The sequence below is a fragment of the Rhea pennata genome, chromosome 1, assembly GCF_028389875.1.
Source record: "Rhea pennata isolate bPtePen1 chromosome 1, bPtePen1.pri, whole genome shotgun sequence".
Taxonomy (NCBI): Eukaryota; Metazoa; Chordata; class Aves; order Rheiformes; family Rheidae; genus Rhea; species Rhea pennata.
This window is the reverse complement of record NC_084663.1, coordinates 114,571,527-114,599,522: the sequence shown is the minus strand read 5'-3', so window position 1 is coordinate 114,599,522 and position 27,996 is coordinate 114,571,527. Positions and strand designations below refer to the sequence as shown.

Genomic DNA, 27,996 nt, shown 5'->3' with positions numbered 1-27,996 from the left:
TACTTAAACTGTGCACATCTCAGATCTGTTGCGTATAAGGAATTAAGCAGATTAGCTGTACCACTATGGCTGGTTATGGCTTTAAGGAAAAATTATTGGCTGCACCTACACAAATGTCTCTGTTTAAGTGATTTAAGAGAAACCATTTCCCAGAACTACAGGTGCACAGCAGACTGTAGTTACCACGGCTGCGAAAGGGTTGCTTAAAAGGAAACAAAAAGAAAAAAGAAGAAGAGAGAAAGCACGACCTGGGGTCTCCTTCCCCTTCCTCCTGGGCCGGCCACCTGCCCGTGCTCCAGCCCCGCACGGCCACCTGCACCCCGTGGAGGGCGCCCCGACGGCCGGGCGGCCCCGACGGCGGCGCCCGCCCCTCGCGCGGCGCGGTACAACGCGGGTACCGACACCGCGAGCCGAGCCGGGTCGAGCCGGGCCGGGGAGCCCCGGGGGCAGCGCGCCGGCCGCCGCGGCAGGGAAGCGCCGCGCCGGGAGCAGCCCGGGCCCCGCCGCCGCCGCCGCGTCCCGCCCCGGCGGAGGAGGGGGCGGGCGGGGGCCGCCCGCGGCCGCGTTACGCACGCAGTGAGCTCAGCGGCGGCCCGAGGGGCGGCGCGGCGGGGGGGGGCCGCGCCGGGGCTGGGGGGCGGGGGGGAGCTGCCCGCCCAAACCCCATAAAGGGCGGCCGCGGCCGGGCCGGCTGCCGCAGTCACCCCGCACGGCGGAGGCGCCCGGATCGCAGCGAGGGGGTTGGCGCGGCGCTGGTTTTATTTTATTATTATTAGTTTTTGAATATTATTACTTTTTTTTTCCCGTCCTCCTGCTCTCCGCCAGGAAGGGACGTTTCTGGCACCTCCGCCCTGCAGCCTGTGGAGCGGGGCCGGGCTGTGGAAGTGCACGCAAGGCTGCCCCGGGCGCCGAGAGGAGGAGAGACCCGCCGGAGCTTCCTCCCTGACGGCTGCTGCTCGGGAGAGCCGAGGAGGGGAGGGAAGGAGAGAGGAAAAAGAGAGACAGAAGGAAAAAGCTGCTCCCCGTGCAACAGCCTTCCCTCCCCGCGGCAGCGCTCCGGCCATGGGAAAGTCGGCGCCTGCTCTGCGGTGATCGCGGGACCCAGCGCGCGCTCGGCCCTCCCCGCCCCTGCGCAGAGAAACCCCCCACCCAACCCTGAAAGCAGAGACCCAACCAAACAAATAACAGTAACAATAAAGCAGTAACTTCCAACAAAAGACTCCGCCGGCGCACACGAGCAGAGAGCGCCTCGCCGCCGGGGCCGGCGGCCGCGATGAGGACCGCGGGGCGCCCGCTGCCGCCGCTGCTGCCCGCGCTCCTGGGGCTGGGGCTCGGCCTGGGGCTGGGGCTGCCGCCGGCGCCGTGCGCGGCCGCGGCCGCCCGCGGGGCGCTGGTGGTGCCGCGCCGCCTGGGCGCCGCCGGCGGGAAGCAGCTCTTCCGCCTGGAGGCCTTCGGCGAGCGGCTCACGCTGGAGCTGGAGCCCGACAGCAGCTTCCTGGCGCCGGACCTCACGCTGCAGTACCTGGGCGGCCCGCCGCCGTCCTCGCCGCCGCCGGGCGACGACCTGGCGCGCTGCTTTTACTCCGGCACCGTCAACGGCGACCCCAGCTCCGCCGCCGCGCTCAGCCTCTGCGCGGGGATGCGCGGCGCCTTCTACCTGCGCGGCCGCGAGTACCTGCTGCAGCCCGCCGCCGCCGCCCCCGGCCGCCCCCGCGGAGCCCACCTGCTGCGCCGCCGCGGGACCCGCCGCCGCGGCGCCGCCCGCTGCGCCGTGGCCGAGCGCGGCGCGGAGCCGCCGCCGGCGGGCGCGGAGCCCGAGGAGCCCGCGGAGCTCGCAGGTACCGTCGGGGCGCGGCGCGGGACGAGCGTGCCCGGCGCGGGCGCGGGCGGCGGGCGGGGGTGGTGCCTCCGCACCTCGCCGCGGAGCCCCTCGGCGGCCGCGCGCTCTTTTCCGTAGGCGCGGATCTGGCGCGCTAGGGAAATAGCCCTGATTTGCGCCGTCTCGTAGAGCGACATGTCTACACCGTTCACGTGCGCTTTTTCTTTTTTTCGCTCTTTTTTTTTTTTTTTTTTTTTTTTTTAATACAGAAAGCAGAAGCAGAAGGAAGAAAAGGTTCGTGTCCAGCCCACGCTACGTGGAGACCATGCTGGTTGCCGACCAGTCCATGGCCGAGTTCCACGGCAGTGGGCTCAAGCACTATCTCCTGACGCTGCTCTCGGTGGCGGCCAAGCTCTACAAGCATCCCAGCATTCGCAACTCCATCAGCCTGGTCGTAGTGAAAATCATGGTCATTTACGAGGAGCGGAAGGGGCCCGACATATCTTCCAACGCCGCCCTGACTTTGAGGAACTTCTGCAGCTGGCAGAAGCAGCACAACCCGCCCAGCGACCGGCACGCTGAGCACTACGACACAGCAATCCTCTTCACCAGACAGGTAGGGAGAAAGAGGACCAAATCCTCTGCTGTACCTATTACTCCCCACCCCAGGGACCCTCCCTGTTAGCAGTCCTTTAAAAATTACTCGGAATCAGTCTTTAGCTGCCCTAGGCTCCACTAAGCAGGCGAAACATGAAACGAACCACTTTTTATTTATTCGTTTATTTTGCTATTTGTGCTATCTCAGGTGAAGCTCACAATATGTGCAATGTGTTTCTGCCATATATTTTTAGCGGATTTAGTCTGGAAATTATGCATTTTATTTCTGCGTGTAACCCCTGTGTATGTTCCAAAGACAGATTTTTGCCATCATACCCATTGAAGTGCTGAATATTTATGCTCTTTCCATAAGTAAAGGCAACCTGCCAGAGTTGGATTTTTCTTGCCAAGGTTAAGTCTCTGATCTGATTAATAATGAAACTGCCTTTTTCTGCAGGACCTCTGCGGTGCCAAGACATGTGATACTCTTGGGATGGCTGATGTGGGAACAGTTTGTGATCTAAACCGCAGTTGCTCTATCATAGAAGACGATGGTTTGCAGGCTGCCTTTACAACAGCCCACGAGCTAGGTAATTTGAAGTGAGATTTCTGTTGATTAATTGAAACCAGCCCAATGCCATAAAGTGAAGAACTCCCTAGCCTGCGTCTGGGGCTCGCCCTGGGGGGCTCTGAGCACCTTGGGCTCCCCTGAGAGCAGTCCAAAGGAGCCAAAGCATCCCCTGTGCTCCCGGGCTGATCTTTGGAAAGCAAATCCAGCCTACACAGCATTGTCTGCAAGAGCTGAATATTTGACTGTGGTTGCAGAGAAAAGCATGTGTATTAAATTAGCCTATGAGAAGGGCAAAAATGACTTGTAATCTGTTTAAAATTTGGCAGTATTCAGAGCAGGATACTCTTTCAATATCTAAAGACTAGCCTATTATTAGCTCTAGAGTAACATTTAAAATACTATTGGTTATGCATAGGACAGATTTTGTAAAATCAAAATCACAAACTTTTTTTTTTTTTTTTTTTTTTTTTAAGGCCACGTGTTTAACATGCCTCATGATGATGCAAAGCAGTGTGCTAGTATTAATGGAATAAGCCGGGATTTCCACATGATGGCATCTATGCTTTCCAACCTGGATCGAAGCCAGCCTTGGTCTCCGTGTAGTGCCTACATGATTACAACATTTTTGGATAATGGTCATGGTAAGGTTATTAAGTTTTCCATTCATGTGGCATTTAAGTCCACGTGTTTTGCTGCTTTTTGCTTTTCTTTTTGCTTTTTCTTTTTCTGCTTTTTTCTTGTTTTTCTTTTTTTTAATGGAGAACTTTCTGCTTTCTGTTAACCTTTTCCATGCTGTCACTAATTTTGTAGGACCCCTGATTTTACATTATTGGTGGCACAAATTGTCTTATGGAATTATTTTACAAAACGAGTTGAGTTCTAGAGATGGAAATACAAATTTCTCTGTAGAAATTAAGCTCGCTGACAACATTGGCTGCATTTTTTCCCCTTCTTTTTCAGGTGAGTGTTTATTGGACAAGCCCCACAAACCAATACAGCTTCCTTCTGACTTGCCTGGCACGTTGTATGATGCCAACAGGCAGTGCCAATTTACATTTGGAGATGAATCCAAACACTGCCCCGACACAGCCAGTACGTGTACGACCTTGTGGTGTACTGGCACTTCTGGAGGACTGCTTGTGTGCCAAACTAAACACTTCCCTTGGGCAGACGGCACCAGTTGTGGAGAGGGGAAATGGTGCATGAATGGCAAGTGTGTGAATAAAACTGAGAAGAAGCATTATGATGTAAGTATTGAGAAAATAGATTATATTCTAGATTGCAGAGTAGCATAAATAATACTTCAGTGCGAGTAATCAAAGCGGACGGACTTAAGGACTTACACAAACTGAGGCAAATAGCGAATAAAACAAGCTTACAGCTTTTTTATAGAACAGACTTAGCTAAAAATGTGTATTTTTTGCATTTGTTGTATTGCATTGTGGCTTTCTTCCAAATTAACTATTTTTCTGGCCTTGCTTGTCATTCCAGACGCCGGTGCATGGCGGCTGGGGCTCATGGGGGCCCTGGGGCGAGTGCTCCCGGAGCTGTGGCGGTGGGGTGCAATACTCCTTCAGGGAGTGCGACAATCCCGTCCCCAGGAATGGAGGGAAGTACTGCGAAGGGAAGCGGGTACAATACAGATCGTGCAATATCGAGGACTGTCCGGATAACAATGGTAAGCTATTCCCATTTCTTGATGTGGAGGACGGGAGAAAGACCTTTTCTTGTGGAGAAAGACAATGCAAAGAGGATGATCTCATGTCTACCTGTCTTTCCTCTGCCTGCAGGCAAAACCTTTAGAGAGGAGCAATGTGAAAAGCACAATGAGTTTTCCAAGTCTCCCTTTGGAAGTGGACCTGCAGTGGAATGGACACCAAAGTTTGCTGGTGTCTCTCCAAAGGACAGATGCAAGCTGGTCTGCCGAGCAAAGGGAACAGGATATTTCTTTGTTTTACAGCCAAAGGTATTTCAAAACTATATTTCTTCCATCTAATCATGAAAAGGATTTCTATTTTCTCTACCACTCTGCATAAAGTTAGAGTCAAGGGCAGTGGCTGAAATTTTTTTTAAGTTTTCATGTATTTAAGTTAAATTATTCCTTTTCCTCTCTCTGTGTGTACAGTCTGATCAGTACAAGCATGCTTCAAATATCCTGGAATGGTTCTTCCAATTATTTCACATATACTGCCTTTTCTACCCACTCCACCCTAGTTTCCTTTCCTCTCCTTCCACCGAGTTGATTACACTGAGATACATTTGGAAACTGTGGAGGTTCTTTGCCAAAACAGCGGCGATTTCTCATACTAGTTACTAATATGCTGACAGCTTAAAATAAACAAGAGGAAAAACACTCATCTTGCATAGCTACTTGAATTTGCTGTCATAAGATGTTGAGAGCCAATAACTACCAGGGTGACGACACAGATGGTTTCTGTAGAGAAGTATTCCTAGAAAGAAAGGATTGATTGGACACCCTTGAAAGAAATTTTGATCCTTGCACCTCAAGGCCAAGACTACTTTCCCATGAAACCAGCTGGTTTCCCATTTTATTAAAAAACGTCCTCCCTTTATATGAAATTAGTAAAACTCTTTATTTTTATAAAAAATTAGATCATTTTGTTTCTCCTATTGCTGTCGGGCACTATTATGTTGAGAGAGATGAACTAGTACTACATACCTCCGACTAGCTGCCAGCTGCTCGTTTCTAGTTCCAAAAGCCTTGAGAATACAGGCGGTGCAGGTCCACCTCCATCCATATTTTACCTTTCAAATGTGTCTGTATTGTGCAATCTCAAAGAAACGTACATCTTCTAATCAAGCGCCCTACTGCTCTTCCTGTAAAGGTTGTGGACGGTACCCCGTGCAGCCCCGATTCCACCTCGGTCTGTGTCCAGGGGCAGTGCGTGAAGGCTGGCTGTGACCGGATGATAGGCTCCAGTAAGAAGTTTGACAAATGCGGTATCTGCGGTGGCAATGGATCCACTTGCAAGAAAGTCTCTGGCACGCTTGTTAGAGCAAAGTGAGTGTATAACTGTAGCTATTGTTTTGTTCCAGTTAACATCTTGTGGGGGTAGCCGTTTGCTTTCCAAGGCATTTAGAGGTTGTCCTTGGAACTAAAATTTGATCGGTCAAAGCTAATTGGTTGGTTGAGATCCCAGTCAAAGGAAGTCCCTTACACACGGGCACGCCTCTACGGTAGCAACGCTGTGGGACGTGACTTGGCGAATCATGTTAATTCCATTAAGTCCATAGCTCATGGGCTTAGTGCTTCAGCTTCAGATGAAATTCAGCCTTGTGCCGAACAACTGTTTTGCTCTGCTGGGGAAGAGCTGAGGACTCAGCATGTGTGCTTTCTCTCCAGCAGACCCGGCTATCACGACGTGGTCACCATTCCGGCTGGAGCGACCAACATTGAGGTCAAGCAGCGAAACCACAGGGGTGCCAGACACGACGGCAGCTTCCTCGCTATTAAAGCTGCCGATGGCACGTACATCCTCAATGGCGATTACACCCTGTCGACGCTGGAGCAGGACATCACTTACAAAGGCAGCGTGCTGAGGTACAGCGGCTCCTCTGCCGCCCTGGAGAGGATCCGCAGCTTCAGTCCTCTGAAGGAGCCTCTGACCATCCAGGTCCTCACGGTCGGGGACCTGCCCCAGCCTAAGATCAAGTTCACCTATTTTGTAAAGAAGCCTGTGCAGCCTGGCTCCGAGAAGGCTCCCAGTAAAAAGAAAGAGTCTTTTAATGCCATCCGGGAGATCATCTCGTCCGAGTGGGTCATCGAGGAGTGGGGCGAGTGCTCCAAGTCGTGCGGCTCCGGCTGGCAGCGGCGCTCAGTCGAGTGCCGGGACCTGCGGGGGCAGCCGGCCGCGGACTGCGCCAGGGAGCTGAAGCCCAGCGACGTCCGGCCCTGCGCGGACGTGCCTTGCCCGCAGTGGCAGCTGGGGGACTGGTCGCCTTGTTCCAAGACGTGTGGGAAAGGTTTCAAGAAGAGATTGTTAAAATGTATTTCTTACGATGGTAGCGTACTGCCGCAAGAAAGCTGTGAGCCTTCCAAGAAACCGAAACACCTAATAGACTTCTGTAATGTTACGGACTGCAGTTAAATAGTATAAGTTGGGAAAGCTAAAGATTTTTTTTTTTCCTTCAGAACAATGCACTGAAAATAAGAGGGCTAGAGGTGGCACATGTGATTTGTGTCCACATTCATGGGAGGATTCATTGAGGTGGGACAGTGCAAATAATTTTAGTTGGTGTTGCATGGTAATAATATCCCGCCAACAGCAAATTTGATAGGATAGCAGACCAGTGTCACTAATACGTCTTCAGCAGATAAGGCCCCAGGGCATTATCATTTCCTTTTTTAGTATGTTACAAATTAAACAAAACATAAGCAGTGGCCAAAACATGTTTAAGCAGACATTTGGGGATTGGGTTATTTTTCCCTTCTTTTGGATTTGTATTGCGGTACTGATCAAGTCCCCAGGTTTTTTAAGAGGAGGGACAGGGAGTGAAAAAGATAGCTTAAAATAATTGGTCAGGGTTTACCTACCTCATGAAGGGCAAAAAAACAGGATTAGAAAAAAAGGAGCTTTAACTATGTCATTCATGGCTGCTATTAAGAGAATAGTTTTATATAAAAACAAAGCCATATTCTCTACCTGTAAAGCGTAAAAAATAATCAAGAACAGTCAACTCCATAGATGACTAGAATTTTTTTTTAAGTGTTTTTATGTCATCCCAATGTGCCTGTCCGTTTGTCTCGTCCACCCTGATGCAGTTGTGGTGACATATATAACCCAGAGGCTAGAAAGAGTCGAAATCTTCATGGAGCAGGTAGCGCCTATGAGTAATTGCCTTCAGACTTGATCCTACCATACTGTTACCAAATTCATGGCAGTGAGGGTTTGAGTCATGCTTTCACACTCAGATCTTTTACCTTATGCCAGCCAATAGTAATTATTTGCATTTGGGCAAAAAGAGATCTAACAAATCCCCGCTATGAATGGGAACCTCTCCCATGTGGCCTCTGATAGGTCTGTAGTGCTCAAATCACTGATAAGGCGAGAAGACAAAGCTGAAGGATAGCAGGTCCATCCGCAGCAGTACGCCAACGTTTGCATAATTAAAGTTTGTGCCAGTCCATAGACAATGAGAGAATATGGCTTTCCATATGTATATAGTAAAATATATTACTATAGATTTTATATACTTTATAAGTATTTTATATTTCTTTGCCTTCTGGGAAGGGTTATAATTTGTAATAAATGCATATAATGAGTGTATTTATTTTTATACTTCTTGTCTAATGTGATCTTCTAAGTTATCGCTTTTTTAAGAGGACATATAACAAGATAGAGTATTTATACAGTATAATATGTTACTAGAGGTAATAAATGAACCCTATAAATTTTGGAAATGGAGCGTCTTTATTTCACTGGAATAAAACTAGTCTATCAAGCAGAAAGAGCTTGGACTCTAAGGCAATGGTTTAAAAAAAGAAAAAAGAAAAAAAAAAGAAAACTTGGCCATATTTTTTAAAAGTAGTGGTAGCTTAGGCTTCTAATTGACTGTGTTAGTTAAGGGGTTTGGAAAACTCTGTGTGTGACGTCATATACCACGTTACAGGGGTAATTTCATATTTTATTACCTAACCACTAACAGGGTGTTCAGCACAGTTGTTTCATCTTTTAAGAAAACTAGAGTGTAACTAGGGTGATGCCGCTGACTCTAATAAGGGTTTAGAGAGGGAGTATAACTATCAGTGGTGTTTATAACCAACAAAATATGGACAGAAGTAGCAGTTTTACCTGCTCCACTTAACCTTAACCCTACTGGGAAAGATGCATTTAAAATTCAAAGCCATTAACTAGCAGTCAGATGTTTCCCTCACCAGTTTCTGGAGGGCCTCATGACCATGCTTTTCTAATTAGAAGTACTATATGATTGAGCTTTAACGCTGCTGGTAACACGTTTTGTAATGCTGAAATCCATACTAAGCATCGAAAAACTGATTTTTACTTCTTCATTTCTGATCTCATGACCACTGAAGTCGAGGGAAAATCTTCTGTTGAACTCGGTAGGATTTTTGCCATGGAATTTGAGACAACAGTCATATGTGAACATTTTTGGCCTCATGTCATGTAAAAATCTATTAAAGCTTCCTTTGCCAATGTTTGGACTCTGTCTTGCAGAAATAGTTCCCACTTTATTCCATGGATAAAATTCTGGCCCCTTTAAAGCATCTAGAAAAATTTTCATCGCGTCACACTTCATTTGAGTGTTACTTTGTCTTTGACGTGCAAAAATACGGGGAAATAGTTTATTTCTAACGTTATTTAGGAGGGAACCAATCACTTTTTTCTTTTTCCATAAGCACTTTAAGAATGTGTACTTCTTAATTTTTTGTATATGTATATATTTTACTACCGCAAGTCAAAAGTCAGGAATATATACATTTGCAAGAGAAAGAAAATGAAATGTGTTTTTATTTTCATTTTCTACTGCTACTTTTTTCCCTTGTAGACTTCACACCCTGCCATGTCACTGTTGGTCAGTGTTGCCTGAAACCCTCGCAGTCGAAGAGCCCAAGGAGCCACAGTTCTGAAACTCCTATAAAATTGGTGAGAACCTCCAGCTTCTGGGTGATGCTGGCTACCCATGTTTGCCTTCATCAACCCAAAAGAAATGTTCAAGTCAGGGCTAAGAAAACAGAGAAAACAACTTCTCCCAGACCTACTCATATCACTTAAAGCCAGCCCAAGGTGCTGGCATAACCTCACTTCTTCCAGCAGCATTTGAGGAGGCTCTTAGGAAAGGAAAATTATGTTTCACAGACACCACACTCTGTGCTGAAGCGAATTTGAATCAAATTAAATGCAGTGAATTCCTTGTTTTTAACAAAAAGCATGAAGTACTCTGTATTTCCAAAATGCCTCGGCCCAAATTACCTAGAATAGATCCATCAGCCCTGTAGTTAACTAGCTCAAAGGAAGAAGTGAGAGGTTGTGAGAGAAGGTAATCTTGTTTGGTATGGTAGAATAAAAAACGATAAAACCAGTAACTTTTTACACTCTTGCAAATGATTGAATAATTGAAGGAGAGTTACTCTAATAAATAGTTGTGATGTAATTACAGCCTATTTTCTGTGATGGCATTCATTTCTTCAGAGTGTAAGCATAGCAACAGCAAAGTCAATTTGTTACTCAAATTTGCAGCTCAGTTGGCCAAGACTGCATTTCTGAGTAGTAGTTTACTGGCTACATTATTTTTCTTTGACCAGTTTATGAATTCTCAGCAGCTGCATCTGTTACACAGTAATATGGTTCTTGAAATTATAACCTATTTCCGACAGAGGCAGGTTATAGAGAACTTGCTCTATATAATACATTAATTAAACAAGGCAATCAAAGAACTGCTCCCTTCCAAAAAGCCATTTAATTATAAGAAAATCAAAAGAGTACTGCTGTGGGTGACCCAGCAAAGGGCTACCTGCAAAAACAGTGGCACAAAGTTTACCTGTGTAGCAGTCAAGATCACATGTCAGTGATTCCCCCTGCACCGCATATCCCCCTGCACCCAAATCTGGCAATTTATAGCTTTTATTACAAAGGGCTGATCTGTTAAACGCTTTATGCGTGAATGTTCCTTATTGTGAGTGGCAATTGCAAAACATTATTATTGGTTCGTAAAATATTGCAAAGTAGAAATGGCCCTGAAGCTTCTGTTGGGACAGATGTGAACATAAGCGCCGGCACTTTCCGCCAGCTGCAGTGCTCTCTTACTGCCGCCTGCTTCCTGAAGGCAAGGCAGCTGGTTACACTGGTGCCCAAATGGCCTTCAAACCTCAAAACTTTTGTTAAAAAAAAAAAAAAAAAAAAAAAAAAAAAAGACTTGTTTTTTACCAGATTTTCTTAGCTGTTCACCTTGACAGGTTGACAGTGAAGTTTCCAGCAGCTGGTGTTTCAGCTCAGGAAAATCTCACACCAGTTTTGAGCTAAATATGCCTGGTTTCCGTTTCAAAGTCAGAAAAAACAAATACAGTCCAGCCTTTTTCTCCCCATTTTGGAGCCAGAAGAAGAGGTGTATCTGAGCTGTGTGGACTTAGTAGCTGAAATCTGTTCCTTTAAGTATTTTCAGTGGTGTGGGGAGAGGCACGTATTTACATGAATTAAACGCGTTGTCCTTAAACGTCCTCCGCTTCCTTACTTTCAAGGAAAGCGCTATCTCCCTGTTCCTGGTAAGGCTACAAATCTTGCCGTTAGCGGAGCAGGGCAGATGAAAGCAGCGTAACTGCTGCCGTTTCAGGCACGATGAGGAGGAGACAAGCTTTCAGTGGCCTTACAGACCTGAAATCTAGTCTGTGTGCTGGATCTTCAGAACCCAGTTCTCAAACTTCAGCATCCGGACTTGGAATTAACTGGGAGCTGAAGGGGGAATGTAGTTACATGGGAGAAATACCCTTCAGGTTAATTAGGATGTAAAGGTATAGTATCCGTGCTGGTTAATACTGCAAATAGTGCTACTAGAAAATTTGGATTAGCTGACTTCCTGATGTACTGTTAAAATCAGAAATAATCTGATTTACTACTTGAAACTATATGACTAGTAAATAGCAAAAAACTGTCAGAACTTCTAAGCTGCTGTGTTCACCTCTCTTTAGTCCAAACATCACTGTGAAAACAAGAAATGTTGGTGTTTTCCAAATAACTATTTTACTATTAACTGTAATACATACAGTTTCAGAGCAGAGTATGAGAGGTTGGCTTTGTACAACCTTTTGCAGTAAAGAAATAATTGTATATATGTGGTATGGAAAAACCTTGGAATTGTCTAGAGCTTCCGTATACTTTAGCAGCTGACAACTGCATTTTAGAGCTGTCAGTTCACTGATAACATTTTGACTAGTATCTTTAATGTCAGGGCATTGCCTTACAGAATAAAGATCCCCAGAGTGCGCACCACCTTTGATTTGCCAGGTACTTATAGAGCTGCCTTTCACCTTCTGAAATGCAGCTCCATACAGATTGTGATGTGGCAACTGGATTTGTTCATTTGGAGGTTTGCAGCAGTTTTCACTCAGTTCAACATCTCTGAGTGCTGTATGTGTTTCAGTAAAAGTCTGGAACAGCCTGTGCAGAAAAAACAAGCAAGATCTTTGCTTTTATCATTGTCACATTGCAAGTGGGTAAACAGATGCAAGGTAATGTTAATTGATTTGCCGAATGTTGAAGGATGAATCACTGATATGTTCTGGGTGGGGGAAAAAAATCCAACAAAACATCTTAACCCACTATCTTAGATCAGGAAGCAGAGAACCAAAAGTCCTGAAGAAATTTAGAAAGATAAACTGAGAAGAATAGCTCACACTCTCCAGCAAGTCCAGATGATATTAGACATCAAGACAAGGCGGATGTTATTAGGAGAAAAGTTTTATCCTAGTTTAAGGCCTCACAGATGTAGCAACCCCAACTCCCTTCCTGCCCCTGAGCAGCACTCATCCTTGAATTTTGTCCCATTTTTCATAATCAGAGTACACTATTATAAGATGTGGAACCAGAAGAAAACAGACTAAGATACTGGCACCTTTTCTAGCAGTAGAAAGTTTGTATGCTCTTTATACGTGTTCCATTGCAGTTCAAAACCTTTATATTTTTCTGGTAAAACAACAGCTACAAATACATATTCAACCTCAAATCACAAAAAAACTTATTTGTATTGGCAGAAGGGGAGTCAAAACATAGTTATCAGGTACACAATGAATGGTGTTAAAAACACCCTAGTTCTATAAATATTTGTGCTCCCAAAGCCTGGGGCAGACTAATAGTTGCTAGAAATGAAAATAACTTTGTCTGGACTCTCTGATCTATTTTATACTACCTGGCAGTGTAAGGAGGGCCCATGCAAAAGAGAGTTGATGCTGGGCAATAGAAATTAAACTTGATACACCACCTTTGTTTGTAAGCTAACCATATTTGTTTGATAGCTTCAATGTGTAAAAGGATGGTCCTATGCCATGGTTCACTCACATGACTGTAAGCTGATCAGATCTCACATGCTGTGCCTGGGCAATATTTAAATTTTAGCATCCCAGATCCAATTGAACTGGTGCAAAATCTGTTATCCTTTATATACTAATTTAGTGTAAGAGTGCAACAAGAATCATTTTAATTTCTACCAGTTCATGACGCTTCCAGAAAGTCTATTTGAAAAATAATATCTTTTGCAATATTAGCTGTGCTCAAAGATAATATAATTTTCCTACAAACATAAGAAGGAGCTAGTTACTGCAATATAGAGGGAAGTGCTAAAGGTAAGGAAAGAGGGAAGTCCTAAGGTATAGACTATAATTAGTAGGGTCAGACAATCTGAAAGCAACAGCCATTTTAATTGTGCACCAATATATTTTTCAGTATAACTAAGACAATATGCCTGTCTTCTTTCAGACCAAATTGAATATATCAAATACATATTGCCAGTTTGTCAGATATTCACATACAAAGCTGGAGATGGAACTAGGGATAAGAAAATAGCTGAAGTTCAGCAGTTTAGATTAAGAAAATTTCTGTCAAGCAACACATGTTAAAGGGGAATCATTTCAAAATTTTCATTACAATTCAAAACAAATGCCATGAGAAATTATTAACCTCTAAACAATTCACTTCTTTGTTTTCCGTATTCTGTTTGCTTCGATTTTCTGACAGCCAGACTCTAGCACAGAATCTGAGTGCTGCAATATCACACGAGGTATACTCAAAGACGTACTGAAAGCACTGTAAGATAGCAAATCTGGGTCATTCTGCAATTTTTGGCACATGGACAGTGGCTGAGTCTGACATCACCAAGGCATCATTTGTTTTAGAAATGACTTAAAATGGCTTTAAAGTTGCATAGGTATCAGCCACAACCCTAAAGCCCATGCTTTCTATGCTTCTTACATATATGAGCCGTCTTTGTAGACTAAGAGATTGGAATAAATTTCTTAAGCAGAAAAAACATGAAGTACTCTTTAAACTGAGTCACAAAACTACTGGGCTTTTTCTGAAGCTGCTTTAACTAAAAAAAAAAAAAAAAAAAAAAAAAAGAAATCATTTAAGTGAGTGCTTACACCTACCATAATTTGGGACAGTACAGATTAAACATGAGCTAGACAAAACAAAAATTTATGTTCTTTTGTGGAATCTGGATCTTAATTACACGTTGAATTGACTGGATGGTACTGACTGGAAATGTATTCAAAGGCTCGTGTTTAGGCATGCTAGTGTCTAGACACTTTGGGATGACCAATAATGTTTAATGTGATTCCTTATAGTTTAAATATCTGATTTTTTTTTTCTTGTATTGTTAAGTGTATTTTAAGTAAATGTGCCCTTCTCTCAAATTAAAAAGAAAAGAAAACCCCCCAAACTTCTGGCAATGGCTTTAGGTATATTTTTGAATCTTCTCATTATTTGTGGAATGAATTGAATGAAGTACTGCCCTCGTGTCCCTCAGAGGATATTTGGATGGTAGAATTGGGATGCTAAAGGCAAGTTTTCCTTACTAAATGCTTGAGGCCAACCTTTGATTGGAAATTTTTACTATAATAACTTCAGATAATACTGATACAATAGTCACAGATCAAGATAATAAGAAAATAATAATTAAAAATAAAAAGCACTGAAAAGAATAAATAAGTAAAATAGATTTTGTTGTGTTTAATTATAGGATCTACTGAAACATATATCAGAAATTGGATTTCTCAATAAGGTTTGAACAGCCTTAGAAGTGATTTAAATGCAACACATTGCCCATCTCCTTTCTCTTTCCCAGTGAACCAATATACACATCTGGGAAGATGCTAAGGTAATGAGGACCAATGTTTTCCGTTTTGCATTATCTTCCTGCTGGAACAAGTGCAGAGCACAACACAGAAGCACTAGAGGGACTCAGCTGCCTTTGATTAATCAAAAAAAGATTAAAAAAAAACCCTCTGTACATGTTTCTTCTTGATTCTTTTAATCAGTTTTATCAATTAGTTTTCAATCATTTAGTTTTATTTATTTGTACTTTTAAAGAAATAATAGTTGAAGTCAGAACAAAGAGCCCCCAGAGAGACATCTGAATCCAGCTGCAGCTGGAGTGCATTCAAGAGGACACTAAACAGCTGCCTGGCAGAAAAGATATTTGCATGCATTAAAGAATATAAATGCTAAAATCTTGTATAAAATAATGTTGAATCTGATATAAGCTATCAAAAGCCAGAAAATTCACTGTTCATGCTTCCGTTTGCACAACGATAGAAATCTGTATAGCCCTGTGTCAAAAGCTCAGTCTGAAGCAGTGGATGACCCACAAAAGGACACAGGCTTTGGTGAAGCTAAGACACATATTTACAATTTTATTTCAGATTTTAAATCAGATTTCTATTGGTCTGACTTTTCAAATCACTAGATTGTTATTATTTATGTCTGTGCCACAGATGTTCACAGCGCTGTGTGGTGGCTTTAACTAAAGAGTGACATGAGAGAAGTCCTGCCTATGTGGTGCAGCATGCTGAAAGCAGAGCGAAACAGCAGCAGGAAACAGCCTTGGTGCCAGAAGAGGAGCAAGGGCAGCAGCAGGCCAGCTGCAATCGCCTACTGAGAGATGGTCTCCTGTCAGTTTTGGAAAGCCAGTTGTAACAGTTGTTGGGAAGATCATCTTAAGTTAGGAGAAAGCCCAAGATCTGGACAGGTAGGAATTAGATATGAAAACTGGGAAGACAAGCATGTGAGTGCATCAAAATGTCTCCGGGTTGCTTGCAGTAGTCTGGAAGTTTCAGTTTCTAAGATTGAGAGTCATGTAAAGACTTGAAGAGGACATTGAGGAGGTTGGCAATGGCAATGTCCAGTCAGGACATGGGCAATGGCAGCTAATTTAAAGTAAGCTAGTAATATCATCTTGGTGTTAGTGGTACTCTGGAGTTTTGCAAAGCAGCATTTCTACCTAAATTCCCCTTCCCCAAACCACAGGTACTTGCATTTGCTTTGCATACAAATGCTGTTGGTGGACCATAAACTAATCAAAACCTATTCCAGAGCAAGCTGGGCAGACAGGATGAAGCTCTAAGCTACTAAAAATAATTTCTGTATTTGCTGTTCTTGGCTGTACATATCACTGGTTTCTTGCAAGTTGCATATTCTCCTCGATAACATGCAAATATTTTATTCAAAGGAGAACAATGAAAGCCAAGGTGGGCACACTATATTCCCACAGGATGCCAGGAGAGTGTTTCTTTTTGGAAATGGTTGATCTGATGACCCTCTGGCAATTACCCAATGTGTAGCAACTAGTTGCTTGTGAAGATGAATGGGCATAGCTATAACAAACAGACATAGCAGCTCCCAGACATTTTGCTCACCTTTGCAGTCGGGCAGGGACAAAAACTAGTTTATTTTCTCAGGTGGGGGGATGTCAGTGATGGAAACTATCTAGCAGAGAACAAGATAGTGGATTTTTTCAGTGTCAGCAAAGTGGTTTCTAGCATTCAATTCCAGTTGGAGGCCAGAAGAGTGTTTCAGAGAATGGAAGTGCTTGGCTACTCCAGACCTGAACTAATAAAATGTAAGTGTTTGGCACATACATTTTTGAAACTCTAGAGGAGAATTTTTAACTTATAGGCATGCTACTTCCCTGCTTTTCACACAATTCATACATCCATGGTTTTCACATCCATTTGGATATATGACATCCTGAATGTCAAGCGGCCTAAATCTACTTCATTTTGTCCTTCAGTGGAGCCTGATGTATATCATAGCCAGCCAGTTCTCTTCTTGCTTTGGGCCTGCCTGCACATCTGACTAGTGCGAGTTTGTTTGCCTTTGCTATGGGGTGTTTGACAGACTCCCTCAAGACCTGCGTAAGTAAGGCTTGCTCTTAAAAGCATTGCTGGCATAGTAATGTCATTTGAAAACATGGAAAAGAAACACACAACCCAAATTGTTATAGTTGTAGCAGCAAAAATCCTAATGAAGATGCATTTATATTGGCCAAAAGTCCTTTATTCTATTCCGAGAACTGATCTAAGCTATACCAACAAGGAAATTCATTCGCCAATCTAAATTAGACTTGTCCTTTCACATGTACAGAAATAGCTCCCCTCGTTAAAGCCGTGTTGCCAAACCCGGTTACGTATAGACAAGCATTAAATAGCTTTCTCTGTCTTGAGTGCGTTAGGAAACCAGTTTACCTCCCTTGCCCTTTGTTTTCAGGCTGGGAGGAGGAAAAAGAGGCAGTAAATCCATTCTCTCTATTACCTCTCTTTTCTGGTCTCAGGAGCAGGAGACTGGAAGACCAGTGCTCCTGCTTTTTTTCCTGCATTTCAAGCTATAGTGTATTGCAAAGGAGGTTGAGCAATATGTATCTTCTTTTTCACATTCATGTGTCCCTGCTAGTTTTCCCCTACATTTAAGTCAGCAACCTGTTTTTTTTTTTCAAAATAGTTCAAGAACTGGGTAGCATACCAGGGATCTTTTTTTGCTATGTTTGCTGATGCCTTCACCAAAAAACATATTAACTCACAACTTCATACAAACAAGCATCCAGTACCTGGGAGAGTCAGAGTTTCACCTCATTTGCCACTTCAGCTAGCTGAAGTAATAAATCCCAACTTTTCCTCCTACCCCACATGCTTCTCAGCAGGGTTTGTGATGGAAAAGCTGACAAAGCCACAGAAGACTAAGCATAGTCAGCAGTGTTTTAAAATCTGAGGAGAGCAGCATGATTTTTGAAGACAATACATGCTATTTTTAAACAATTTAGTATTACAGCACTTTGAAATCAAAATGTGAAGGCTTTGTCATGCAGAAGCAACAATTACAGCATTCTTGTTTAAGCTTAGATTTAATATCATAGTCATTACAGGCAAGCTTTGTTCCCTAGCAATAAACTGTCTGCATATTACAAATGCACGACTTCTTCAAAGAACTGCCAGATTATGGGATTACTCTAAGGAAAATTTCGCAACAACATCTGATTCCTTCCTCATGAAGTGATTTTCCACGACACTTTAGTCTTATAGCACACTGGCAGAGGAAGAGAGATTGGGTAATGAAATGCATTTGTTAACAGTATACATTAATCGTAAATGCAGCCCTCAGTGTCTTGTTTAAGGAGTCCAGCTCTGCGGATATGCTTATAGCAGTAAAGCCATGACAGGTCAGTGAGACGCCTTTTACAAGCAGTTCATAGGATCAGGTCCACTTCTCTTAGCAAAGTCACTGTAGGGACATTTGGGCTCACAGCTGTTGAAGTCACAATTATCGTTGGAAATACTTATCAAGCACAGTTTGAACTATTCCAGATTCCTTAATCTGGCCAAATCACACGCAGAGCACGGATGGCACAACTGCAGGGAAAGAGCAGGAAGAAGCAGCACTAAGCCACTTTCCTCCTTAATGGGTAAATTGAGGCAAGTAGCCAGGCAAGCCTTGCTCTCACAGGGCTGTGATTGGAGCAAGGGCCTGCAAGGGCCCTTTTTGGGTAAGCTTCCTCAGCACAAGGGACACAGGGCAGTTTGGGTGAGGAGCTGCTGCTGGGGTTCTACATTGCCGGAGGGTGGGAAGTCCTTGGATGGAGAAGAAAAAGGTACAGCAGCTTCGCACTCTTTGTCTTGCCGAAGGAGGGAAAGCAGTTGGAGCAAAGGTCAGGATTCAGCTTAGGACAGTAGGTTTATTGTCTTTAATTGTTCTCTACTATTTAATTATGGACTAGCCCAGCCAGCCCATCACAGAACTGGATAAAGCTTCTGACTTGAAAAATGATGTCCTGTGTGTCTCTGGCCAGAGAAGACATTAAGGTGAGAGGGACCATCTCCAAAAAAGCAGTTCCTCTGACTGGCATTCTCTTTTGCAATAAGTACAGCTCAGAGCCTTTTTTTCTTCTATCACAAAACCAACTGCTGTTTCCAGGGTAATTCCAGAGCTTTGGGGGAATTACTATTTCATCCTTCCCAGCCAGCAGCTTGGAGGGGAAGCAGTGCACACAAGCGAGGTCAGGCTTCCCAGGCCATGAGCCGCGTCTTCACCTTCTGTGCTCAGTCCATGCTGATTAATTTAATGTGACCCAGATGGTAGATACAAGGAGTTTGCTTTGGAAGAAAAGACAGAGGGGGACGCGGTGGCTACGGCCCTTGGGAACAGTTGCAGCCGGTTGAATCCAGGGGCAGAGGCTTTCTCTTCTTTTGTCTGTAAAATGCCTTGTACTACGGTGCTAGAATAATGCAGCTAATTACAGGCAAAGGTTTGCTGGAAGGGACTGAGGTTAAAAAGTATTGTGATGCAGTCTTTAATTACACAATTTCCTGCCTTTTGGGTACTTACCTTTACAGCCTGCATGTTCTTTTATGAATGTAATAAAGAGAGAATTGATGCTGTTAGCTGGTTTAGATTGAGGGGCAGAGTATTATTTTAAGTGGCTTTACCAGAACCAACTACTTCTGAGAGACAGAAGCTTTTCTTTTTTGTTTTAAATGTAAATATTGTACAATGGTTTATGTATTCTAACACAGAGAGGAATTCCAAAAAGCTCTTAGTAGGACCTAAAAGAAACACTGAATAGCCTGCTTGTAATGACTGGAGTACAGGTTGAAGATAATTTATCCTTTATTCTTTATACTAATTTATAAGATTTTTTTGAATTTCAGTAGCTGCACAAATAAGCAAACATTTATTTTTATTGTAACTTTTAGTTTAAATGGAATTTGAGAATTTTTCATTTGCCAGGGTTGGGTAGGTCTTTCAAATGCTATGATTGCCTGGACAATAACAAATATCCTTGCATAACATAAAATCCTGCTTCTGCATGTTGTACAAGAAGCTATGGCGTCTAGACCATATGATCCACTCTTTTCCTTCCATTCTATTTCTGTGTTGAAGAGTTTATTTTCTTGTTTTCTCTTCTCAATGAATTGTGCACTTTGCCAGGGCAGAGAGAATGCTAACAATAAAAGGAAAGAACAAGTTAATTTATAAGGTGGAACAATGTAATATCAATTTTGAAGCAAAATTTGAACTCCATGATGAAGTTAGTGATGAGTTTTGGTTCAAAATTGATTGCATAAAGTTAGTTCCTGCAGTCCCTTTAAAAGAATGAAGTTTTGGTTTTCTTTTCATCACAATCTGAACCATCTCATGCACTCTACTTTCTTCCATTTCTAAAAAGAGAAGAAAAAGATTTGTTGTGTAGCTGTCACAGTTTCAAGGTAAGCTGTGCGTTCAGTGCCTCTCTGCAGTGCTCTGCTGGTGACAGCTTTCACAGCTTCCAGACATGCATGGGCAGAGCCCATGAGCCTCATCACCTGGCATCTGGCTCTGTGGTCTATAATCCTTTTCCTCTTCTCCTCCTCTTCTCTAACCATCTGGAAGAAACAGACAGAGCAGCTTTATTGCCCTGGCATCCCTCAGCCCCCTCCTTCTCTTCCCAGCAGTGGACTTGGGGACGGTGCTGGTGTAGCAGCTAGTGAGGACACCACTGTTTTTTGTGATCTCTGTTCAGCACAGACCCCCTAGCACCCCACCCAGGGAAAGGCAGACACCCTGTCTGCTTGGTGTCAATGTCTCAGAGGCTGGTTTGCTGCTACCCCGGCCAGTGCCTCCCCTTTCTTTGTGGCTGGGGACTTTGATGCTTTGTAGTCCCTTTGATCCAAGCTTAAGGGCTGGGACAAATTAACCTGTCAGGCTGGTTGGAGCTGGTCAGGTAGGATCTTCCCCACTTATGGGCGCCTTCATCTTCCCTTCCTGTTTGCTGTGGAGATAATTTATCTCTATCATGATCTTGTCTTGTTGTTTTTTCCCTAAAGGAAGGGAGTGGAAAACCTAGTATGATATAACTCTGCAGTCAGGAAGGACAGCATCAACCGAGTAAATGGAGACATGCTCATGAAATGGATGATGCTCAAAAAAGGAAACAAAATGGATAATACCCATTCTTGGATATTATCTACATCAATTAAACCAGGTAGATCCCATTTTGCAAATATGTAGATATGTTTTATTTTACATGTGAGTAGCCCCCCAAAAAGCAGTGAGCATAAAATATAGCCTGTGCAGAAATATCTGAAGGCTGGTGACCACAGTCTTTTGTAGCTTGTGGTAGAAGAGCAAGTGGGGCTCAAGAGTCAGGAGGTAACACCTCCACTTGAAGATAGGTTCCCAACTGCAGAACTGGAGCAGAGACACCCAGCAGTAGGCTTACAACAGATTTGCATTGCTCTGCAAAGTGCTTACTTAAAGCAGTAAACAGAACATCCAAGCCCTTATTTACAGAAACTAAACCACTAGGATGGAGGAAATGCTGAAACAAATATCTTTCTGCTACTTCTGGATGGAGAACATGGCAAGTATTTTTGAGGAGAGGAGAAAAACGCTCAAATGGTTTCTAATAATTCTACTCCTAAAGAGAACATAAGTTTAGGTAATAACACAAGGTAATGAAACTCAGCGCTCAGTTTTCTTTTCAGTTGATAGTTCCAGTTCAGATATGTTGAACTGAAACAGAGTTGTCTGCTTCTAAAGCTCCTGAGCAAGCAGCTCCACCTGGCACTGCTGAGAGCAGAAACACGTCATGGGGAGTGGGGAGAAGGGTAAAAAAGCTAAGGCCTAAAAAAACTCTATTGAACAATAATTTCCACAAATGCTCCAGAGCAGGATATGAGGCCTGCAAAGAAATGATAAATTCCTGGTAGGGAGGGGAGGGATGTTACCCCTCTTTACACAAGTACCAAAGGGAAGATCTAATTGAATGGCTACTTGGGAAACGTGGAATAGTAAATGCTTTGGAGAAATCCTATCTATATATTTAGAGCTGTAACATAGCCTGAACGCTGATGTACTGTTTTCTTCAATTTTTGTTGATGTTATTTCATTTTCCTATTATCAGAATTTTCCATTTATAAGGATTATATTTTGTTTTTTCATTCTGTATTTTACACTATCCAGATGGGTAGACATCATCACATCTGAGATCTCTTGGAGATTAAGGTTTGTGACTCTGGTCATCTGCTATGTGGCCTATGTAGTAAGTTTATTTGGACCTGTTACACGATATTGCCATGTCTCAGGTTTTCTCTGCCGATGTATATATTGCATTACCGACATACCCACCACGGCTCTGAGCACTGACAGCTTATATAACAACTCTGTCATAAACTAAATGATCTAGTTCATCAACCCTAGATTGAGCAGCGGTAGCGTGCTCATAACCTTTAGATCAAATGCTAAGGTCTTTAGCTCAGAGAAAGTCCATTTCTGTGACGGTACTGCACATAGCACCAAGGTGCCTTGACCAACAGCTGAGACTCACATGTCAGCATGCTGTGATCAAGGGACCTCTCAGAAAATTGCTGTTGTCACATAGAAGCAATTTGAATTTCGGTAAAATTAATGCAGACTGTTGGTGATGCTGAGCACTGTTAGGGCTGCCCTGATGATGTACAGCTGAGCTTAAAGCTTATTGCAACAGGAGCAAATCAGACTTGATAACTCACACATAGAGGCTTAATGTTGCTAGAAAGAGAAGTCTGTGTGCCCAGGCTGATGATGAGGACTCTAGGGCACTTGTAAAGTCTGTGCAAACCAAGGAAGATCTAGTGCATTAGCACGAAGGCTTGCCAAATAGCCTCTGGATAGTTCTGATTGTAAAGGAGACACTGTGAACTCCAAGGCAGTGTATTTCACTGAACCATGGAGAACCCAAGGTCCCAGTATGATCAGTGGAGAGAGATGGGCATGCTAGAAGAGGATAGAGGTATCTGAGCAGGTGAAGCAATTCAAACCATCAAAATTCCTGCTTCCCATCACTTACGTTTCTTCTTCCTGGGTCGCACCCCTCAGGTTTAGTGTGACAAGTAGCTTCCTCCAGTCAAGCTCAGAAATGGAAGTCCCTACCTCCTTCCAAACAGTCAAGCCTTGCTGGTTTGAAATGATCTAGTTCATCAACCTCATGAAGTCAAACCTTCATGAGGATGTTGCACCCCAACCTCCTGCCCCACTAACTTTGAAGGCATGGTCCCAGAAGCAAGGGAGAGAGAAACCTGGCATTTCTCTGAGAACACAATTAGTCATTAATGTCTTCAATTTCTCTTCCCTAATTCTGCTTCCTTCAAAAAGATAAAAGTTTGACAAAATGAACCTTTCTGGAAACAACAGTAGAAAGAATGATCTCACATCCGTGTACAAAATCCAAGTTTTAAAATTTGTGTGCCAAAAACTCATGAAAACATACTATGGCTCTCTCAGTGATTAACATCACTTTTGCTTCTGGTTCAGAGTTGCCTTAAGGTCTGACAAGCCCATAGGAAGACTGCAGACTGCTTCATGGCAAGTAGCGGGGCAAATATACCATTTGTATGCTTAGACATGGTTCATTTTCCAGCACTGGTTTATCTTTCCAGTACAAAATACATAGAGAGATTAATAGTATATTTATCTTTATGAAAAGAAACATTTAAATGACATGGGAATCTTGGAAATTAGTGAAATCTGGGAAGGGGGAAAGAAAACAGTTCTTCACAAGTTTATAATTTGACATGACTAACATTCTGTCACACCAGCCCACTAAGTAGTCTTAAATTAATGCCTACTGATTTCACACTAGAAACTCTTCAGTTTGGCTTTTTTTTTTTTTTTTTTTTTTTAGGCTAAGGAAAGTAAGTAATAAATAAAAGAAATACAGGCTCAGAGGTAATCTTATAGACATATAGGTTACAGTCCTAGACATCATTAATAGTATATTGCTTGATTTTAAGGAGTTTTGTCTCCATACTTTCAGATTTAGCTGAACAGCATGAAATCCATAGCATACACAAAGCCAGATGTGAAGAGAAGAAAAGCCCTTTAATGGTTCTCATAAAATCTTTTGACTTCTGGTCTCCATGGTGTTTTTCTCCTTAAAAGGCATTTCCAGTAACAAAGGTTTGTAAAGGGCATGCAGGCAGTATAGTTCCATCATTCTTCCTCCTTAACAGTGCTTATATGAAATTCTAATTATTTTCTTCATCACTTATTCTTACACAATTTGCCAGTGCATTCAATTTCAATTAAGCCTGTGTCCATGCAGTATATCAAACTGATTGTTCAAGTCTGTATAAAAGCATAGGAAAGTTTAGGGTGGTAACTTTTATTTATTAAAATTTTGCTTAGTAGGCTAAAACATGTGAAGGGAAATGAATCTTCTCAATTTCAAGCATATCCTAAGGCAACAACTTGCAGAATAATGTTAACCATGTCACTGGTTCTAATTTTAGGTAATTGAGCACTTATTTCACAGTACTCTGCCTCTTGGGGTAGAGTGTCTGGCTGGTAGAAGAAAGTCCTGGTAATTTCTTTTCCCAGCCTAAATCCTTTCTCACATTCAGACATCTCTTTGGACAGAAACAAGGCTCTACCATACCTATTCAGGATGGCTACTCTTTGCAAGTCCTGCATACTGTAAAGTACTTTAAGTTTGCACTGTTTGATGGACAAATTTTGATAGGAACTTCTTTCATGTATTCTTCCAGCTTGTGCAGTGACAGATCAGTCATGTCCGATGTTTCATTTTTACCATGTGTTTCAGCCAGCCATTCCCGTTTTCCTTCCTGGATTCTTTGGAGATAAAGTGGCTGATGACTTCTCTGATGGGGCTCCTTCAGTGTTATGAATCCATTCAATGCATGATCTGATATTTTTATGAAAATTTCCTTCAGAGTTTCCACATCTGTCTGTTGAGATGGAAAGAACATATGAGCTGAGGTTTTCTGCCTATGAATCATCGCAGTAGGTTTTCAGTGACCAAATCTTGCTTTAGTTAGTGAACACAGCTGCCACCTAGAGACTTCACTCCGTCCTAGATACACGTTGGCTTTAACATTATTGCTAATGTAGAAAATTCACTCAACTATTGCACTTCAACAATTTCAAACATAATGTTAGCGACTGAGTTGTTCTGACCCAGATGTAGTTTGAAAAGGAATTCCTTTCTGTCCTATCCTCTACAGCAAAATAAAACAAATAAGATAAGGGAATCGTAGATATATTATTTATGCCAACAAAGAATTGTGACACATCAGCCTCACATAAGGAGCCCTCCACCTCTGACAAAACATTTTTAGTTCATATTGGAGCTGAGTGAAGATTTTGTTGATGTTGATTTGTTAGTTTTCAGGAAGGAGATAAATTCTGCCCTTGCTTTAGTGTAATTAAGGTTCACAATTTGCGGATATTTGAAATATAGACGTATTTTTAAATCTTCCCTCTCTCATTTCAAAAAATCCTTCTGGGTTTGTACATTTTTCTTTCATGTGAAAGATTCCAGGAATCAGTTTTCTATCTATTGCGTAGTCCACATAATACTCTTATTTGATTTGTATCTCTACATCTTCTCCAAGTTTTCAGATAATTACACATTGCTAGATATTATTTCTAACGAAGGAGTAATAAGCTGTCATCTCATCTTGCTGGAATATGAATACTGTGGAGGGCCTCTTCTAAGAAGAAAACTGTCATAACAGCAAAGAAATTGAACTTGAACAGCTTGGTTCAAGCTGATGTAATTGGTTGATAAAATAAGGATGCAGATTCATTCTGAATTTGCCTTTCTCTAAGAATATATGGGCAGTTTGTGAGGCATGAGAGTCAAGAAACAGTGTTGTCATTTGCAATTATTGAGAAGGAAGGTGCAGAATACGGCATTCTCCCTTCACATCTCTTACTCAGCTTGAAATCATTATTCTATTCTCTCTTTTGTTTCTGTTCATCGCTGACCTTCATTTGCCGGTGACCTCAGTGTGCGGAATGGCATAAAAAGGGAATGGGGGATGCTGGGCTCCATAGGACAGATGTCCTTGTGGTTTCTCACTTCTTTCACTCTCTTCACCCTTTTCTCCATCAACAACCTGGAATTCTTAGGTTATTTCTTTCCCTTTGCAAAGCACCAGAAAAGATCTGCAGTAATTGATGCTCCCTTCGAGTCTCAGATTTCCAGGTAGAAGTTAGGCCTGTTGTATACTTCAGGGAGAGAGCAACTTACTATTTAGAAAATCAAATCCATAGATGGCATAGTAAGTGTTGCTTGTCTCAAGTGCTATTTTTATAACATTTTTGAGAATAATTGCTACCAATCATAAAATCTGAGGAGTTTCCACAGATTGCATTTTTCTTCTGTCAGGGAAAATGCATTTCAGTTCAATGATTTTCTTTTACTTTAATTTTTGTAACCTTAGAGGGAGATATTCCCTGCTCCTTTCCCCATTATTTTTCCATAACCTAATCACCTCTCTTCTCATGTCCAGCCCTGCTTCCAAACATATATTTATATTTTGTGATATAATGTGAGAGTTGTTGTGGTCATTACTCAGTCTGGGTGAATTTCATGGTAATTTATGTTTGATTTCTTTGTTTTTAAAAGATAGGTTGCCTAAGGGACCATATCTATCTATTCCCCCTCCCCCCAAAATAGACTACCTAAAGTGATTAACATGTGGGAAAGGCTTTGTTTTTAATGTAGTAGTCAACTGCAGGGGCAGCATGGGGGTATAGCTCTGTGTTTCCTGACTAGTTCCTGAGCCATCTAAGGGTGCCATATGTAAAATAAATAATTAAAATATATATTTTAAAAGGACTGAGGATGTAAGAAGCCCTCACTGTTAGTTAACCCTGGAAATAATCTCACATAAATACAAGGAAAAGAAATACTCTTCTAGCCAGAGATATGTGTGCTCAAATCATGCACTCGCTGGGCTCGTATGCAAAACCCCATTGCCATAAATTATTCACTTCAAGAGATCACCATTCTGGGCAGGATAGTAGGATTGGGCTTGCTGTGGCTGATACTCTCTGCTAGCCTCATTCTTAATTCTTCTCGCCAAAAGATGTGCGTGCCAGCATGTAGATGACTGAAGGGAAGAATTTGGCTCAGGAAAATAATAGGTTTGATTAAGGTTTGAGGTTTGTTAAGTAGGTTAAGTAAGGTAAAGGTAATAAGATTATTTTGCCTTATTTGAGTGCAACTTCCTTGAACATTGTGACTGCTATAATTCTATTACTAGCAATGTCACAGAGTTCAGGACCTAGATGAACTAAAACTGTTAAAAAGGAAAAAAAAAAAAAGCACAGATAAGTAATTTTGAAAGGCTTAGGAAGAGAAGCTATCACTCAAAATAACTACTCTTTAGATGTGGAAATGCATTGCAGAAACTTGTTTATTCCAGTATTTCTCAGAGTGTTTCTAGTCAAAGGGCAGAGGGTAACAGTTCCAGTCTTGTTCTGCCTGACGTAATCCAGCTATGCTAGCTAGAAGGGAAGTCCTATGTTATTCATGATTCTGGTCTTTTTCAATCACTGCAAGGCTGGTGTTAGCATCCTCAAAATGCTATTACTAGCAGGTTATATGTTAATATAACATGCTATATGCTGTACTGCAACAAAAGTCAACCTAACTTTAAGGGCTAATTATAAATGTAGCTGAAAATGAAAATTCGCGTATGTCACCTAAGAAGTGAGCGGGAAAGAAGACTGGAGCATATATTAAAAAGATAAGTGGCATTCAGCTGCATTTCCTGAACTATAAGAGCCAGAGAATATCTCTATACCAAGCTACCTGTCAAAAAATAACCACCCTTAAATTAAATAACAAATTCCAAATAATCTGTAGCACAACAGTCTGTACTGCAGTAGTGTGGCATCTCAGTTCATCACTGCCAAGAGAACTGTATGTATTTCTTAAGGACCCCATCTTATTAAAGTTGTGTTCTTCCAGTAGTAAAATATGGCATCTGCTGTGTATTACTGTTTCATTCTCATAGCACAATCAATACTCTAATCTGTTATGGTCCTCTTAGAATAGTGTTATTGTTTTCAGAATAAACATATAGCAAAAATGGAAAGGAAATGGAAGAAGGGAAGTGTTCCACAGAGGGAAACATTTTACAAACAGCAGTGGATCATCCAAGCATGCTCTCTGCTGTGCTTCAGGAAAACAAGTCATTTACCAGATGTTTCAAATTGTGTGT

General features: G+C 42.5%; 1 protein-coding gene across 1 annotated transcript; it reads left to right on the top strand.

Annotated features, from left to right (window-relative positions):
- Positions 1 to 704: 704 nt before the first annotated feature.
- ADAMTS1 (ADAM metallopeptidase with thrombospondin type 1 motif 1) lies at positions 705 to 8,409 on the top strand. The gene is made up of 9 exons (XM_062598098.1): positions 705 to 1,838; positions 2,089 to 2,435; positions 2,874 to 3,006; positions 3,461 to 3,628; positions 3,948 to 4,234; positions 4,479 to 4,665; positions 4,778 to 4,953; positions 5,834 to 6,009; positions 6,355 to 8,409. The coding sequence occupies exons 1-9, from the start codon at positions 1,274 to 1,276 to the stop codon at positions 7,094 to 7,096; spliced, it is 2,781 nt and encodes a 926-aa protein (XP_062454082.1). The 5' UTR covers positions 705 to 1,273; the 3' UTR covers positions 7,097 to 8,409.
- The last annotated feature ends 19,587 nt before the right edge of the window (positions 8,410 to 27,996 follow it).